Here is an 18208-nt window from a genome sequence, read left to right as displayed (position 1 = left end):
GGCGAAGTTGATGTTGCAAACACTGTATATATCAGAGGCTTAACAAATGAGAAACACATTTTACCTTGTAGTTTTTTGTGTGTATATGCATGTGTGTGTGTGTGTATCTCAAACAGAAGTTAGAAGTTACCTTTAATACTTGCATCACGCTATGATATTTCTGTCTTTTCTGTTTTGTTACATTTCAATAGGTGTTGACCAGAAATTCATGGACTTTATTGTGTCATTCACTTGTAGTTTGGAAAATGCTGGTGTCTGATTCGAAAATTCATTGGTATTACACTGCATCGCAGCGGATGTGGCAAACAAAGCAAGCCTAAATCCCAGTACCTGCCCTGTAGGAACTTAGAAGCTGGTTCAGACGACAATAGAAATGAAACAGCTAAATGGTGTTTCTGAAAGAATGTAGGGCACAGTGCCAAAATGAATGACATAGATAGAAATCACAAAGAGCCGTAAAGATCAGGGAAGCTTCTCTAGGGAGGGTGACTAAAACTCTGTGGGCAGAAGAGTAGGAAATAAAAGCAATGAAGGTATGAAATATGGCTTACTACAACAGTAGTAAGTCTTGCCAGTGTCTCAGATCTCCTCCATACAAGAAGATAATCCCTGTCTGATGAAAACATTGCATGCTTTGTACATCTAATGTTAAATATCAATTTGTTTTTGGGGCTCAGTCCTTAAAGCGTCTGCCTTTGCCTCAGGTCATGATCCCAGGGTCCTAGGATCCTGGGATCCATTGGGCTCCCTGCTCAATTGGGAGCCTGCGTCTCCCTATCTGACTTCCTCTGCTTGTGTTCCCTCTCTCACTGTCTCTCTCTCCGTAAAATAAGTAAATATTAAAAAAAAAGTGTGTGTATATATATATATATATATATATATATATATATATATGTATATATATATATCAGTTTGCTTTCTTACCCAATTTTCCAGGACAGGTTTTCGTCAGGTTAGGTCTTTATTGCAAATCTAGGAAATTAACTTTGTTGTCATTGTTGTTTTAAGTAACTGACTGGTTTGGAGTTGATCATTCCTCTCCATATGCCACTTGACAAAAACCACAAATAAAAATGGAATAGCATCGAGATGTCCGCATCACCTTCACAAACAGGAGCTCCTCTCCTGCAAGAGGGGCACCTCAGCCCTGTTCTGCCCTCGTCAGACCTTGTTGACTTAGACCTTCACTAAGTCGGGGTGCCGTGCTCAGTTACCTCCAGCTCTAGCCCAGTCCCTGTTGCCATCACAACATTTTCATCTCTGCCTCAGAAGCCACTGTGTGGTTTGGGCTTGACTGAAATCTTGCTTTCTTATTGCCTCCCTTTCCTTGCTTTACTTCTTTTTCTGCTGGTGGTCACCTGCCATGTCTCTAGCTTTCCTTGTGGACAACAACAAAGAAATGCAGGTATTATTGCCATGTTTAAGCAATTCCATGTGTTTGCCCTGCTTGCTTTATTCCTTTCTTGAGAAAGGACTTTGAAACCTATTTTAGTTTTTATTAAAAATGAGGCTTTGATTACAAAGCCAAGACATGTTTACTAAGCAAAAATAGTTCCCAATAAACATAAAGAAGAAAATAAAAATTAGTTGAAATTTCTTCCTCTCCCCATCACTGTTGACATTTTGGTATAGAGCTTTTCAGACAAGGGTGTGTGTGTGTGTGTGTGTGTGTGTGTGTGTGTGTGTTCATGTATAGAGGTTTTTTTTTTTTTTTTTTTATTTGACAGAGAGAGATCACAAGTAGACAGAGAGGCAGGCAGAGAGAGAGAGACAGAAAAGCAGGCTCCCCGCTGAGCAGAGAGCCCGATGTAGGACTCGATCCCAGGACCCTGGGATCACGACCCGAGCCGAAGGCAGCAGCCCAACCCACTGAGCCACCCAGGCGCCCTAGCGTTTTTTTTAATGTGTGTACATATGGAGGTTTTTTAAGCAAAAATTCAATAATATAATATTGTCTTATTACACATATTTTCCCCTTAGCAATGTTGTAAATATCCTTTCATGCCATTAAACCTGCTGTTTTATAACACATTTTTTTTTCTCTTACCCATGTTGTGAAGTGACTGTTCATGTCATTAAACATTCTTCATAAGAACTTTTTAAAACCCATATTGTATTTCATCAAATAAGTGGGTGTTTGGTTCTTTTACCCAACTCCCTATTCAGTTTTTGATTTAAAATCCAAAATTTAAAGGTGATTAAATTCTTTAAAACAATATTTTTGAATTACAGAAGTAAAACAGATAGGTTGTCCTTACTACAACTTTAAACACACCAGTTAAGACTGAAACCTGCTTTGATTTTACCACCATTCCCAATCTCTTCCCCTGTGAACCACCATCAGCACTGCTCCTCAGTATTTTATTAAGTGTTCCACTTTTTAAAACTGCTCAACTTTTATTAAATACTTGTAGAGAACTGTCCATCTCTTCTAAAGCCGGTTTCCTTTTCATCCTTTCTACTCCATGTCATTAGCTTTTCATGCCTTTCCTAACTTCATTTCCTTCTCTTTAATTGTTGATAGATAAAGGAAAGCTGTTTCTCTTGCTTATCTGGTGGGGGAGAGGATGAGTACATTGGAGTCTGGGCTCTGTAGCCCCACTGGGGAATGAGGCCAGTAAGAGCCACAAGTGAAAGAGAAAAATGTGCTTAGCAGGAGTAATGCCAGGACTAATGAACGGGTTAAATCCCAGGGCACCCCACGGAGAGCTTAGCTTTCACTGTAGCAGAAGCTGGGAACCCAGTGGGAGATGAAGTGTCTGGGGCATTCAGGAGGAGGGCCACAGTTTAGGGGAAGAATAGCAACTCCTTGGAATTCACAAGTGTTAAGAGGCAGTCTTGGTGGGATGGTTAAGAGCTCACAGCCTCTGGCTGGGGAGCAGGCAGGCCTGGGTTGGAACCCCAGTTTTACTACTTAGTAGGGCTAATGATTTAACTCTTCGTGACTCTTGTGTTTTATCTGTAGAACAGGGATACTGCCAGCTTCCTTGCGGGGTTGCTAAAAGGTTCTGCTGCATGGTAAGCATTTGAAGCAGGGGTAGTTTGAGAAAAAAATAAATGAAAGACTGACAAGAACTCTGTGTCAGGAATTGGCTAATATGGAGAGCTAGCTCTAGCCGTAGAGAGGGCTGATTGTAATGAAGTAATGCATGCTTATCTCCTAAATTGTACAAAGGACAACAATTTATTCTTGTACTTTTAATTACCTATCTGCTTGTGGTTTGTACTCTCAGCCTCCTACCTGTATTGAAATAATTTGTGTTCATTCAGGAATCCTGACTCTGTCTGTAGAAGGTGATGCAGGGCAGAGGGCATAAGGGAGCGAAAGCCTCAAGCGCCAGCCTGCCCTGAGTTTGCCATTGGTTTAGCAGACCTGAGGTTACCTCCAGGAGGCTGAGAGGGCTGGCTGCTTCTTAAGATCCAAGAACTTTGGTGAGGATTGCAGAATTATTACTATAGATCAAAGAGGGGATCAGTTTTCAGAACAAACAAATTAGGGGATCCCTGGCACGGTAGTTGAGATATTTTTAAAAATGATTTTATTAAATGGGCCATTGTCTTCTACCTCTCCATTTTTTTTTTTTTTAAAGAGTATTTTATCTGTTTACCCACCCCTTCCTGAAAGTATGATACTGTCCTCCTGATCTCATTTATCTGATCTTTGGTTACACAGATCTCTGATCCATTAGACTCCTGTCCAAAGGCAGCTCATAGCTTAGGTGGAGTGATGTCTCAGGATCTCTTGCCATGCATGGTTGAGTGGGCCCAGAAAGAGCCTACAGGCCTGGTTACAAGGACACTGTTTCTAGATTCTGGCAGATTTTTCATTTTAGGGACTTCAGACATACTCTCGGAGAGTGGCTGTTCCCATGTTGTTTGCAGTGAAAGGACTCTAGCTCATTTGTAATTCAGGGGCTATGTGGGTTGTGTTAAGTCTATAGAAAGGACCTTGGAGTGATTGTGTCCCATGGTATAATTTTGCTTGGCAATTCATTCCCTTACCACTTTTGAACTCTTGAGAACAAAAGCCTGGGAATAGGGAATCACCAGAAAGCATGAATAACCAGCTGATTTCAGCAAGTGGGTAAACTTCAGCAAGTTTAAAGGTCTTAGCTCAGATTGGGTATTCTGTGTACATTAGTGATTTATGGAGCCAGAGTGATCTTGGATTATAAATATCTGATCTAATTTTTAACTAGCTATGTTTTGGAGCCTTATGGGATGGTCAGTCTTTTGGGACCCTCCCATTCTGGTTTCCCTGGCTTGTAGGGAAACATGGAAAGAGTGTGCCACCCACCTGATCTAGAAACGGTATCAGCTCACAGAGGGCCTGAGAATATAACCCACGGAAGTGGTCATCTGGTCGACCCAGAGACTGGTATCATTAATGTTGGCTCCCTCCACAGATACTGGACTGCCTCTATTACATAGATAGAGCCCCAGGTTCTGTAGACATGTCAGTACTGGGGCTCTGTTTGGGCCTAGAGAACAGGCTCATAACCTATTCCAGTGAGTGAAGTCAAAGGCCAAGGAATAACTGCGAAGTTTATGGATGTCCTGACACAATTCTCTGCAAGGTGAAAAATCCTATAGCTGTGCTGAATGCAGGAAATCACTGTCGAAAGCCTGCCTGTTCCCTCATAGGGTAGTCCTCTAAGAAGCTCAGACTTGTAACTTATCAAGAAGGAGCCAGGCGTGAATTGTGGATGGAGTAGTAGCTAATAATTAACTTCTGGCTTTATATGTTTAGGAAGTTTACCCTTTTATCAATTTCAAAAATTTTAGCTCTAACTAGACAATATCATATCCATAGATGAAGTATCTTATACTGTTCTTTATTAATTTTAGCCAATTCTCAATCTCCCTCCTGTTTGATTATGCAAAATATATCCATTACAAAGATCATGAGTGAAGAGTTTCAGTACTGATTACAGCAGTACATATATAAGTGTGTATGTATATATATAATCTATAATTATGTATCATACTTTCTCTTTAGAGTCCAGAATCTGCCATGGTAGGATTTGAGCACTTTTGTGAATTGGTTAGATGATACAGAATCAAGAACCCCAAATTGAATCCAGTTCTTAGTGCTTCATTAAACTACTTCTGCAGTTCTACTCACTGCTGACATTGTTAAATAAAAAATTTAAATCCGTGAGGAATAAGAAAGCTTGAGCGAAGTCCAAAGAGACCTCTAGAGGCATGTTGCTCTGGCCGGCTGTGTGTTCCCAGTTGACCAGAGCTGCCAATACGAAATAGAGGTTATTAAAATATAGAAGGAGCCTATACAAGTTTAACTTTTTTCATTTAAGGTAGGAAATAGGAATCAGGTGTTAGAAGCTGCTGTACTATTTTTTTCTTTTCCACACGTGGAAACAAGAGGAACACTTGATGAAGCATGATAAACTTGATAATTTTTCAGATTCTCGTAGCTAACATGTGCAAACTGCAAAAAGCAGGTCAACTTTAAAATTATAGGTGTAAACATATGATTTCACGCATTTTTTTTTCCCCTTGAGGAGAGAGAAAAAAAGCTTGAGCCTTCCAGTGAGTTAAGTTTACTGATAAGGTTTGCTGTTTTTGAATTAGAAAATTTCTAGAGGTATTTACCTCTTTTTTTTTTTTTTTTTGAGAGTGAGCGAGCCTGGGAGCAGGGATGGGGGTGGGGAGGAGTGGGGGAGGGGCAGAGAGACTCTTCAGCAGGCTTCAGGTTTAGCACACAGCGCAACATGGGGCAGATCTCACGATCCTGAGATCATACCGAAATCAAGAACTGGACGCGTAACCAATGAAGCCACCCAGTTACCCTTAGAGTTATTTACTATTAAAAACTTGGCACACAGTTTCCTTTTTTTTTCTTCCTTTTCCCCCATCCCTCCTTTCCTTCCTCATTTTTCCCTGCTTGATATTTTGCTCCACTGTGTTCATTCTACCCTAATATTCTATTCTCTGCCTTTTCACCAGCCTCCCTAGGGGCCCTGCTTTGTATCCTTCTACCCCTCTTTCTCTGGTTTCATTTCTCTAAACCGCTCAGTCTCTAAAAGCATCCGGCCTGTTTATGACCTTCTCCATCCAGGCACCTGCTCTCAGGTACTACTTAATTTCGAGTTGAATGTGGACAGAAGTCTCAGGTGGACGTAATGACTCCTCTTGTCTCAGAAGCTGTCCAGCCTGCCCTGTACAGGGGACAGAAGGGCTGGGAGAGAAGGACGGGCGCTGGAGCCGTGGCCTGGCAGCCGGCCAGCAGGGGCTGGTCTGTTCTAACTCTCCACAGCCAACGTGCCGTCTCTTCCATTGTGTTGCACATCAGTGTTCTTAGTTATGATCCAAGAACGCTCCTTTCTTTTTCTTTTCTGTCTCTGTAGTTTTGTATGGGTTGCTGGTTTCTTATGGATGACTTTTCGGTGAAAGGAGTATTTTATCATTGTTTGGATTAGTATTAATGAAATATGGTAATTCTGGGAGTTAGCACTTTGCCTTTTTCAGAACTACCTTTTTCTCCCCTCAAAAAAGAAATTATTTTGTCTGGGGATTTTTTTTTTCTTCTTCTTAATGGGATAATAATACTCTTAATCCCTCAGTAAACTAGCTGTCACCTGTGTAGGTCTCTAAGTCCACATGGCCCATTGTCTTTCCCTTAACATTTCTGGGTCTGAACTCATTAGTAATTCTGGATGACAAGGCCAGTGCAAGGAAATTCTTGCTGGTGATCTCACCTGCAGAGATCGTGGACATGGCGCCTGGGTATCAATCTGCCAGGACTGTGTGTCAGGAAGGAAATCTGTGAAATTCCTGTTCAGGGTTAACCAAATGGGAGTAGTGCCGAACAGTTTCATTCTTCTGGCTGGTCTCCTCCCTTATTAAAATGGATGAAGAGGCCTTTTCAGCCATGAACTCTTGCTGACAGGCTCACCCTGGGTCAGGATGGTGGGTAAGACAAGAACATTCCACAATATGGGTGGATGAAAAAGAACATATGGAGACTTGATACAGGCCTGGCATTAGAAGGAGTTTTAGTAATGATTGCCCAACCCTAGAAATGGAGTGCCTCTCGCAGAGAACAGGGCTCGCTCAGCCACCTGGGGCATGTGAGTGGTGCAGTTGGCTGGGGTTCCGACTCCTGCTTTCAGCTCAGGTCATAGTCTCAGGGTCATAAGATCAGGCCCTGCATGGGGCTCTGCACTCAGTGGGGAGTCTGCTTAGGACTCTGTCTCCTTCTCCCTCTGTCTCTGCCCCCATTCTCTTTTTCTCTAAAGTAAATAAACCTTAGAGGGTGTGTACGGGCTCTGGAGTTAGATAGGCATAGATGCAAATCCTGCCCTCACTACCTGTTAGCTGTGTGATCTTAGATCTTAAGCCTCACTTATTATCCCCACCTGAATTGGGGTAAGGATAGTATTGACTTTTGTAAGTTTTTAGTAGGATTCAATGGGAAGGGGGATGTACAAATGCTTACCACACATTTAGGCACACAGTAAATGTTCCATAAATGATCGCTGATTTTACCACCAATTTAGGATTCTTTCTGCACTACTGTACTACTTTCTGTTCTTTTCCAAAAGTTAGGTTAGAGACCATACCATATATCCTCATTTCCATGACAGCACAATGTAGGGCCCTATGCTCCCACGGTTCATACTAAGGTTTACACCACAGGGAATTCATGAAGACCATGCAAAGTGGACAGGGATCATTTTAAGGATACATTTTTTCAATCTTTATGTTCTGGGTATCGTATCTTCCTTTCCAAAACTGAGACTGCGTGTGCTCAATGTTACCCCAGCGTTTTTTCCAGTCTCCTCTCACATTTGTCCTTTTTACAATTTTACTGAAGAAAGATGTTCCTCTGACCCATCTCAAATATTAGTGGTGCCTTGTTCCAAGGTGCCAGTCCACTGGGGTACAAGATATGGGGGGTCAATTTAAAATATTGGTTTCTGTGAAGCCTCTTAACAAAGCCACCACAACCCCTCCCCTGACTAAGAGTTTCATTCTCAGTAAAATGTACTTTTAGGGACTGATGCATTAAAATCGGAAGTTATTGTGTTATTTTGGTCACAGTTTATTAATGATATTCGTGGCGATCATATAATCCAGAAGAGTCTTTTTTATATTTAACTCAGTGGTCACAGGAAATTTTAGAAAATTGAGTTGAAAAATGTATTTTTGCATCAAGGTATGCTAGGGTGATTAATAAGATACCCTAACAGTTAAAACTACATTAGGAGATTTTGGAGGAAAATTTTGGCATAGAAATGTGATTTTTAAGGAGAAAGAAGAAGAATCTCCAGCTGTTATGGGAAGCATATTTATTTTTAAATGGAGGATGGTGGATATCAGATCACTGGGCTTTTTATAAGTGTTTGAAGACCTGGGTTATATTTTATTAGTTTCTCACAAAAGAGGAGGACACTCTCCTTTCATGCTGTTCTGTTAAGCACAGAATTTAATCGGTCAGTATTTTATGTATGCCTTACCTTCTGCTAATTTAATCTATAGCTGAAAAGCAAGAGTATCTTTCATGTGCCAGACTCAGTGACAGGTATACTAGAAGACACACCAGACCCTGCCTTCCTGGAGTTCATGGAACCTCCACTCTGTTTTAGAAGCTGAATCATGTGCAGCACCTGGGTGTCTTAGTTGGTTAAGCATCTGCCTCTGACTTGGGTCATGATCCCAGGATCCTGGGATCAAGTACCCCATCAGGCTCCCTGCTCACTGGGGAGTCTGCTCCTCATCTCTCTCTGCCGCTCCCCCAGCTTGTGTGTGTGTGTGTGTGTGTGTGTATGTGTGTGTGTGTGTGTGTGTGTGTGCATGTGCTCTCTCTCTCTCACAAATGAATAAAATCTTAAAAAAAAAAAGTTGAATAATGGTAGGCACTGCAGTAATCAAATAAAAATGTGTGATAATTTAGGTAGAGCTTGCAGTGATTCAGCCAGTGGTGCAACTATGTTACTCCAAGTATGGTACTGGTATTCTTGGTTCTTGTGGGTATTGGTGTTTCTCCAAAGACTATCAGGTTAACATCCTTCTTTGCCAAGTTAATCAATTAATTTTGAGAGAGAGAGAGAGAGAGAGAGCATGTGAGCCAGTGTGGGAGGCAGAGGGAAAGGGAGAGAGAGAATCTCAAGCAGACTCCCAGCTGAGTGCAGAGTCTGATACAGAGCTCAGGACCCTGAGAGCATGACCTGAGTGGAAATCAAGAGTCCTTCTGGTGTTCAATGGACTGAACCACCTAGGCGTTCCCTTCTTTGTCAAGTTTCACTGTGCTGAAAAGAATGCTGAAACTGGGGCAAAGGCGTCTTTTTTTCCTGTTTGCTTGGGTTGCTATGGCGAGCACAGGTATTCCGTGGGGTCTGGGTGAAAAATCGTGTTATAGTTGCTTTTTCAATGTGTGATCCAGGGCAGTAAACTCTCAAGAGGGGTGGCTTCACTTTCTTTGTTGTTAGATTTCTTCATTTATTATTTGGGAAATTAATTTGATAAGCATTTTAGGAATATCTAGACCTAAGACTAGGACAGATTAGCACAACCTGATGGGATAGTGTTCTAGACATTTTGCAGTTCTTTTGTGTTGATGCTAATTTTTTAATGTGATTAAATATTATTTGAGGGGCCCCAAAATTAATATGTGCTGAATTCACACATTTTGCATAATTTCCTATAATTCATTTCTCAAAGGGCATGGAGTTATGCATTATATAATAAGTTGTTGAAGTACATGAGCTCAACTTTATTTTGCTTTTTCCTCTAGGTGAAAAGAAATGGATTATCACAGACAGTTAGCCAAGAGGAAAGAAAGAGGCAGGAGGTATGTTTTCTACTGAGCAGATACTTTTAAAGCCCCAAAGAGTGGTTCAGTGTTTTCTTTTGAAAACGTATTCATTTTGTTCTTTTTGCATAAGAGGTATGTGTTCATTGTCAAATAAAACTACACCTAAGAACCAGGAAAGAAAACTTAAAACACCTTAATGTCATTTTAGCTTAAACAACAAAGCATCTAGTCGAGGTATTGAAACTGGAAGAAGTATGTGGAAAAATGAAAGAGATATTAGATCCCAGATTGAAACGGGATATTAGTGGAAAAACTGGTGGAATCTGAGTAAAGTATGTACGTTTGACTACAGATAAAATGTGATGTACCATGATTATGTCATGTGCCCTGGTTAGGGGAAGCTGGATGAAGAAATAGGAGCTCTGTTCCCTCTTTGCAAGATTTCAATAAATCTAAAATTATACCAAAATAAAGGTTTGCTTAATAAAAAATAAAACAGATAGTAATAGGATTATACAACTTGAAGTTTAAATAAATGCTGTTTAGGGAAATTACTCATTGTAATAAGGTAGTGAAATTCTAAAAACACTTTTCTCCTATTATTTGCATATTACTACGTTTATGTGTATACATGCCTGTAAATTGCACAAAGGACATGCACTGTATTTTTATTTTATTGGCATGAAATAACAAAAAAAAAAAGAGGACTTTATACTGTCATTTTTTTGTTTAAGTTTAAAAAACAGAATAGTATGTAACATTGGTGTACCCATCACTGAGAATTAACAAATGTATTACATTTATAATTTTTTCCTCATATTTTTTAAAGAAAACAAGACTTTCAATAAAGTAGAAGTCCTATGTTCTCCTTGGTGCTATTTCCTTCCTTACCTCCCCAGAGGCAACTATAATTATGAATTGATGTGTACCTATCCAATCTGGTTTTTTATTTTTTTTTTAAGATTTTATTTATTTATTTGAGGGAGAGAGAGAGAATGCACAAGCGGCTGAGAGGGGCAGGGGGAGAAGCTGAGCAGGGAGCCTGGTGCAGGGCTCAATCCCAGGTCCCTGAGATCATGACCTGAGCCAAAGACAGACAATCGATTGAGCCACCCAGACACCCCTCAATCTATGTTTTTAAATTATGTATTACATATATTTATGTACATATTTTTGTGGATATGTGAGTGTTAAAATGTAGATGAGTGAGGATTCTGAATATATATTTTGTTTACTTTTGTCACTCAGCCCAGTTTTGGGATTTATCTATGTTAGTGTATATTAATCCAGATCATTCAACTTACCATATAGTATTCCATTGTATAAATACCACCTTAAAAAAAATCTTTTGTCCAAATTTTAGACAGTAGGTGGTATGTTTTTTTTCTTCATTGTTAACACTGCAGCATAAATAATGTTTGTGGACAAATTCAAGAGCTACTCCAGGGTCCTAATCCCTGTATTCTTTTAGACCTTTTCTATTTGAACATACTTATTTCCTTTATATTTTGAAAATATTCAGATTTGTGATATTAAAAAAAACTAATGACAGCAGCAAATCTAACTTTACGTTTCCTTTCTATTCCTGTATAGCTGTTTTTAGAAAGTTTGACTTAATTTGCTTTTAAGTAGTTGATGGCTCTATTGTAGGATGCTTTAACAGTTATTACAGTAAATCTATTACATTAAACTACTACTTGATCATCTTTTCATGTGATCTGTTCTCTGTAATTCATGCAGTCTTTTTGTTTAAATCTTAGTGTTTTGCATTTGATTACAAAAGCCTTTGCTTTTGAAAATATTTTGTCATTCAGGGTGTCATATCTATCAACTACGTGACATCCACTGTTTTTCTTCAGAAAGTGACTGTTTTCTTCAGTTTGTACTACATTTCCCAGGGATAATTGTATTTTCTGAATAGAACTATACAAGATACAGGGCAAGTGAGACTCTTCATGTTCTTACCCTTTACTCATTAGATGATTATGCCAGTTAAGTCCCTGGAACATGACTGAGGCTAGACTAGCACATTTAAGTAAGACTTCCTTTAAAGCTTATAGATGCTGAAATGGAGATGAACATTGAGACTGGCACCATTAACCTGACTTGCAAAATATGGACCACTTACCAGCAGCTGGGGGGGGTCCACTTGGCTGTGCCTGCCTGCCCCCCACCCAGCTTCAGCCATAGCACTGGGACTTACGGGAAGAATTTCCTGTGCTTTCTGGGGCAAGGGCCTGAGGGGGGAGGAGCCCTGGAGGCCAAGGCGAAGACGACAGTGTTACCAGGGAGAGATCTAGGAACGATGTGAATCTCGAGCCTGCGAGGGTATTTACCATGCCTACCTGAGGAGGAATTCCTGTGTTGCCATTCTTGGAGGATCTGAAGTTGAATCTGTTAGGAAACTAGGTGAATTCCTTACACAGGGCGTTGGTGCCTACATATGTGGGTTGGCTTTTTATCTTTTTTTTTTTTTTTTTTAAAGATTTTATTCATTTATTTGACAGATCGCAAGTAGGCAGAGAGGCAGGCAGAGAGAGAGGAAGGGAAGCAGGCTCCCTGCTGAGCAGAGAGCCTGATGCAAGGCTCGATCGATCCCAGGACACTGGGATCATGACCTGAGTTGAAGGCAGAGGCTTTAACCCACTGAACTACCTGGGCACCCCAGGCTTTTTATCATTAATGAATACTTATCAGGCAAACACCTGTGTGCCTGACACCAGGCATTTCTGCAGAGGGTCCTTCACTCCTTGAGATAGTGATGGGAGCAGAGCAGGTGTCTTGTTGAATGAACAGAATCACTTTCAGTTGTATGAGTTTAATGTAAAAGAATTCCTGTGCTTGATAACCTTTTGAGGATAGATACAGTCAGGCTCTTCTGCTACACCCACACTCTTTGCTGTAATTGACTGCACATTTGTTGGGTTAAAATATGGGTTAGAGAGGGGGGGCCCGCTCAGGAGGAGAGCAAAGAAATGTATTTGTGAAAATGTTCTTGGGATCCCAACTGATGTCTATAAATCCTTCGTGTCCCAGAGCAGCATACTTTGAAAACAGACCTGGAAGAGATGACCCCAAAGGTTAATTAATGTCACACTGAAGTTTTATGACATGCCCCAGCTTTCCTTCCATAGATTCTACCCCTTGACAAAGCATGACCTCAGGATGCAAGCTCAAGTCACCTAAATGCTTTCACTTTTTCATTTTTACACTGTGGGCAGTGACTCTATTTCTTGAGGTTTATGTGCCTTAGATAAAAAAGACAGTAGTTTGGTGAGGCATTTTTCTTCATGCTTATCTTTTTGTGCTTTTCAAGATATGTTGTTTTTATAGGAGAATTATGAAAGCTATATTTAGTTCTTCAATCACAATAATTAATAATACATTTCTTTTTCCCTCATACCAGGCCATCTTTGAAGTCATATCCTCTGAACATTCCTATTTACTCAGCTTGGAGATTTTGATACGAATGTTTAAAAATTCTAAAGAACTGAGTGATACAATGACCAAAACAGAGAGTCACCATCTTTTCTCCAACATTACAGATGTCTGTGAGGCAAGCAAAAAGTAAGTTCATCTTAGTTGGCCTTTGGTCATGCTGAGACCTTCCTTACTAACAAACATCTGTGTTATCTCAAAGGGAAGACCCTTAGAAATATGAGGTCTCTCATTGATTTGGTTGGCTTTTATCTTGATCCCTTGAAATAAAGTTCAAGATAGGTTTCGGGTTGTTGATGTATAGACGGATGGCAAGTGTGTAATGAATTGCCACCACAGACAGTTACATCTGAGGTCTCTCACTCCTTCTGTGTCCCTGCCTCTTCTCCTCACACTTGTCCTCTTCTTCCTTTTAAATTATTTGGGTTTTAGAGGGGAAGAGGTCAGGGGGATGAGTGAGCCTGGTGGTGGGTTTTAAGGAGGGCACGTATTGCATGGAGCACTGGAAACAATGAATCTTGGAACACTACATCAAAAACTAATTATGTACTGTATGGTGACTAACATAACACAATAAAAGAAAAGTAAAAAAAATAAAAAAATGTATGGATAATAGAACAACCTTTGGTTGTGAGGGAAAATAACTCATGGTAGTACTATTCAAATACAAAAATTATTTTTGTTACATTTTCATATTTTTTTGTTCATCTATGTAAATATTATTTTGAAAATGTAGTCACAGTGACCACCATGGTTACCTTAGGTTTTCCCTATCTAGCATTCCATAAGCACCATTTGAGGCGAATTTTCCTTATCAGTTTTAATAAGCATAGGAATCTCAGTTTATATACGAGTAGTGAGCTCTTATATTCTTCTGAGTGAACCACAGAGCTGATACGGGAGCCCTGGGCCATCACTGTGATCCATTGAGCCATCCCAAGTTGCTATTTTGGTAGATCAAAGTGGTCGAATATTGGGAATTTTATTTAATTGGGTCAAAGTTGCCTTTACTGTATAATCAGTGAAGCTTAAGCTTCAAGGTTTCTCATTTGCAAAGTTACCTCTTAAATATTTGCTTTTTTGCCTCATTTCTTTCTTGGTGGGCCCGCGTACTGTACAAGCCCTAGGGCCACGAGAATTGGATCCGTCCCAGGGGTGAGTATCTGGAAGTATTTTGCAAATTTGGACCTTGCTTATTTGTCACATGAGGGCAGAGCCAAGCAGCCAGGAATGATAACATGTTCATGCCTGCTGGCTCCATCACCGTGTGCAGGTAGACCTTCCTTTTGAACTTACAAGATGGAACATTCATGGTGAACAGGTTAACATGTGAGTTGGGGCTACTTCAGAGAGCTGGGGTTTGTGGTCAGATCAATGAGATCTTCAAATTTCCCTGATGGTGGCACAATGTCAGAAGCCAGCTTCCACCACAAGAGGAGATCCTGGCAATCTTGATATTGACATGGATACTTAAAAATACACGGTCAGAGGACCCACTGGGCCTTCGGGAACACTGGTGGCACATACCACCACTTGGGATTCCTTGTTTAGAAGCTGGGTTGTTGCTTGTATTCAGCCTACTGGCCCTTTTGGTACCAGTCTTTCTAGTTTGAGTAAGAGAAATGAAAATCTCTTTTCTCCTTCTGTGAAGAGGTCAGAGCAAGAGGCTTCAATGATATGTCCCTATTTGAAATGTATTCCGATTTCAGAAGGAGTCTCTTTCGTTTTAACTTGTACTTTGGTTGATCTACAGAAATGAAGCTCTGTATTAGATACACAGCTATCAAGAATTATTACTGTTTTGATAACTATAAAATGTAAGTCATGATTTTAATGAGAAAATGTTTTCAAAAAACCACAGTGGCATGTTTTTTACACTGCTATGGAATTGTGCATTGAATTGTGTGGGCATCAGTCAGCTTCTTGCGGTGTACAAATGACTCTAGAGAAGGCCTTTCATAAATTCTGTTTTAACATAACCACAGTTCTTTTTTTTTTTGTTTGTTTATTTTCAGCGTAACAGTGTTCATTGTTTTGGCATCACACCCAGTGCTCCATGCAGTACATGCCCTCCCTATTACCCACCACCTGGTTCCTCAACCTCCCACCCCCCCCGCCGCCCCTTCAAAACCCTCTGGTTGTTTTTCAGAGTCCATAGTCTCTCATGGTTCATCTCCCCTTCCAGTTTCCCTCAACTCCCTCTCCTCTCCATCTCCCCATGTCCTCCATGTTATTTGAACATAACCACAGTTCTTGAACAGAGGCTGCCTTGGGTCCTTAAGGCTTTGGGCCCTGACAGCACGGCTTATCCATCAGTGTGGTTCACGAGTGCCTGGCCTTGAACAGTCACTTCTTCTTTTGGTAGTTGGATGATCTTGAGCAGGTTGCTAACCCTTACTCACTGAAGTATTTACCAAACAGGGATTGAAAAAAATCTATGCCTGGTTAACCCTGAAATAACTAATTTAAATTATAGATTAAAATTTTATGATCTCAATTTCAATCTTTTACAAAATTTAAATTGTTTATGATTTTATTAAAACGGTTTTATTTCTGTACTGGCTTATAGTAAGAGTATTCTGGACATTTTTGTTTATTTTTTCATTTTTAAAACAAAACTCAAAATTCTTAAAATCCATTTAAAGATAAAAAAGAAACATCTTTTGTATTTTTACCTTGTTTTTACTTAAAAAGCAGTTTTCTTTTTCAGAATTTTTTTAATTTATTTTAGAGAGAGAGAGAAAGAGAGGATGGGGGGGTGGAGCAGAAGGAGAGGGAGACTCTCCAGCAGACTCCATGCTGAACAGGGAGCCCGACATGGGGTTCGATCTTAGAACCCTGAGATCATGACCTGAGCTGAAATCAAGAGTCAGATGCTTAACTGACTGAGCCACCCAGTATTTTAATTTGGATAGCTGCCTTATGTGATACTTGATGTCTGTTATAATATATTTCAACTAAGAATGTTCAGCTTCTACATGAGAATCTGATGTCTGTATCATAGAAACAGATTCTAAAAGTTTATTTGATTTAGTTTCAAACACTCATTTTAGACACAGTATTTTAAAAATTCAGAATTCTCAGATTTGCAAAGCTCATCGCATGATGTAATGCCTCCTTGCTGAACTTGGAGCATTTGGTCTCCAGGAGACTCTCGAGTGATAACTACTTAATGTGCTACCCCAAAAAAGAATTTCCAGTCAGAAGAAAATGCTACATAAAATGTTGAATAAAGCAAACGATGGGTGTTTAAATTAGTGATTACGGAGGCATTGGCATGGCATTGTTCAAGGTGGCAACTACATTCATGGTTGTACTTTCCCCTAAGGAAAAATTGTAGCTAGAGGGGATGGGATATTTAGAATAAAGTGAGGTCAGAACACGCTCGATATTCAGCTTTGTGGATATAACAGTGCGACATCTGGTCCCCTGTACAGTGGCTCGGGGTCTTCACTGCTTGCTGATAAATAACACTGAGAGGACTTCTGTGTAAGAAGACATTATATGAAAGCAGGCAGATCATACTGAAACCGTATGAAAACGTACGAGATCATTCTAATGCTGGGTGTGAGTGCTTATCAGCAGTGTGTCCCTACTAAGTTCTTTTCTTTATAAAGAATTGCTCACTTTAACTTCATAAAATCTATCTATGAAAGACCCACAGCAAATATCATCCTCAATGGGAAAAAGCTTGCAGCCTTCCCGTTGAGATCAGGAACACGACAAGGATGCCCACTCTCACCACTTTTGTTCAACATAGTATTAGAAGTCCTAGCAACGGCAATCGGACAACAAAAAGAAATAAAAGGTATCCAAATTGGCAAGGAAGAAGTCAAACTCTCTCTCTTCGCAGATGACATGATTCTTTATATGGAAAACCCCAAAGACTCCACCCCCAAACTACTAGAACTCATACAGCAATTCAGTAACGTGGCAGGATAAAAGTCAACGTACAGAAATCAGTGACTTTCTTATACATTAACAATGAACATACAGAAAGGGAAATTAGAGAATTGATTCCATTTACTATAGCACCAAGAACCATAAGATACCTGGGAATAAACCTAACCAAAGAGGTAAAGGACCTGTACTCGAGGAACTACAGAACACTCATGAAAGAAATTGAAGAAGACACAAAAAGATGGAAGACCGTTCCATGCTCTTGGATTGGAAGAATAAACATTGTTAAAATGTCTATACTGCCTAGAGCAATCTATATTTTTAATGCCATTCTGATCAAAATTCCACTGGTATTTTTCAAAGAGCTGGAGCAAATAATCCTAAACTTTGTATGGAATCAGAAGAGACCCCGAATTGCTAAGGAAATGTTGAAAAACAAAAACAAAACTGGCGGCATCACGTTACCCGATTTCAAGCTTTACTACAAAGCTGTGATCACCAAGACAGTGTGATACTGGCATAAAAACAGACACATAGACCAGTGGAACAGAGTGGAGAGCCCAGATATGTACCCTCAACTCTATGGTGAAATAATCTTCGACAAAACAGGAAAAAATATACAATGGAAAAAAGACAGTCTCTTCAATAAATGGTGCTGGGAAAACTGGACAGCGATATGTAGAAGAATGAAACTCGACCATTCTCTTACACCGTACACAAAGATAAACTCGAAATGGATAAAAGACCTCAATGTGAGACAGGAATCCATCAGAATCCTAGAGGAGAACATAGGCAGAACCTCTTTGATATCAGCCACAGCAACTTCTTTCAAGATATGTCTCCAAGGGGCGCCTGGGTGGCTCAGTGGGTTAAGGCACTGCCTTCGGCTCAGGTCATGATCTCAGGGTCCTGGGATCGAGTCCCGCATCGGGCTCTCTGCTCAGCCGGGAGACTACTCCTGCCCCCCCCACCCCCCGGCTTACCTCTCTGCCTACTTGTGATCTCTCTCTCTGTCAAATAAATAAATAAAATCTTAAAAAAAAAAAAAAAAAGGTATGTCTCCAAAGGCAAAGGAAACAAAAGCCAAAATGA

The 18208-nt window shown here is 40.2% G+C and overlaps 1 protein-coding gene across 3 annotated transcripts in view; it reads left to right on the top strand.

Annotated features, from left to right (window-relative positions):
* ARHGEF26 (Rho guanine nucleotide exchange factor 26) overlaps positions 1–18208 on the top strand; it is a 122469-nt gene that overhangs the window by 17016 nt on the left and 87245 nt on the right. For all 3 annotated transcript variants that reach the window (XM_046003503.1, XM_046003502.1, XM_046003501.1), the window contains 2 exons: positions 9758–9814; positions 13185–13345. In XM_046003503.1, the coding sequence (XP_045859459.1) occupies positions 9758–9814; positions 13185–13345 (218 nt within the window). The remainder of the gene's footprint in view (positions 1–9757; positions 9815–13184; positions 13346–18208) is intronic.

The sequence above is a fragment of the Meles meles genome, chromosome 4 (genome assembly GCF_922984935.1).
Source record: "Meles meles chromosome 4, mMelMel3.1 paternal haplotype, whole genome shotgun sequence".
In the NCBI taxonomy this organism is placed as follows: domain Eukaryota; kingdom Metazoa; phylum Chordata; class Mammalia; order Carnivora; family Mustelidae; genus Meles; species Meles meles.
The sequence above is the reverse complement of the archived record's forward strand: the minus strand, read 5'-3'. Positions and strand labels throughout refer to the sequence as shown.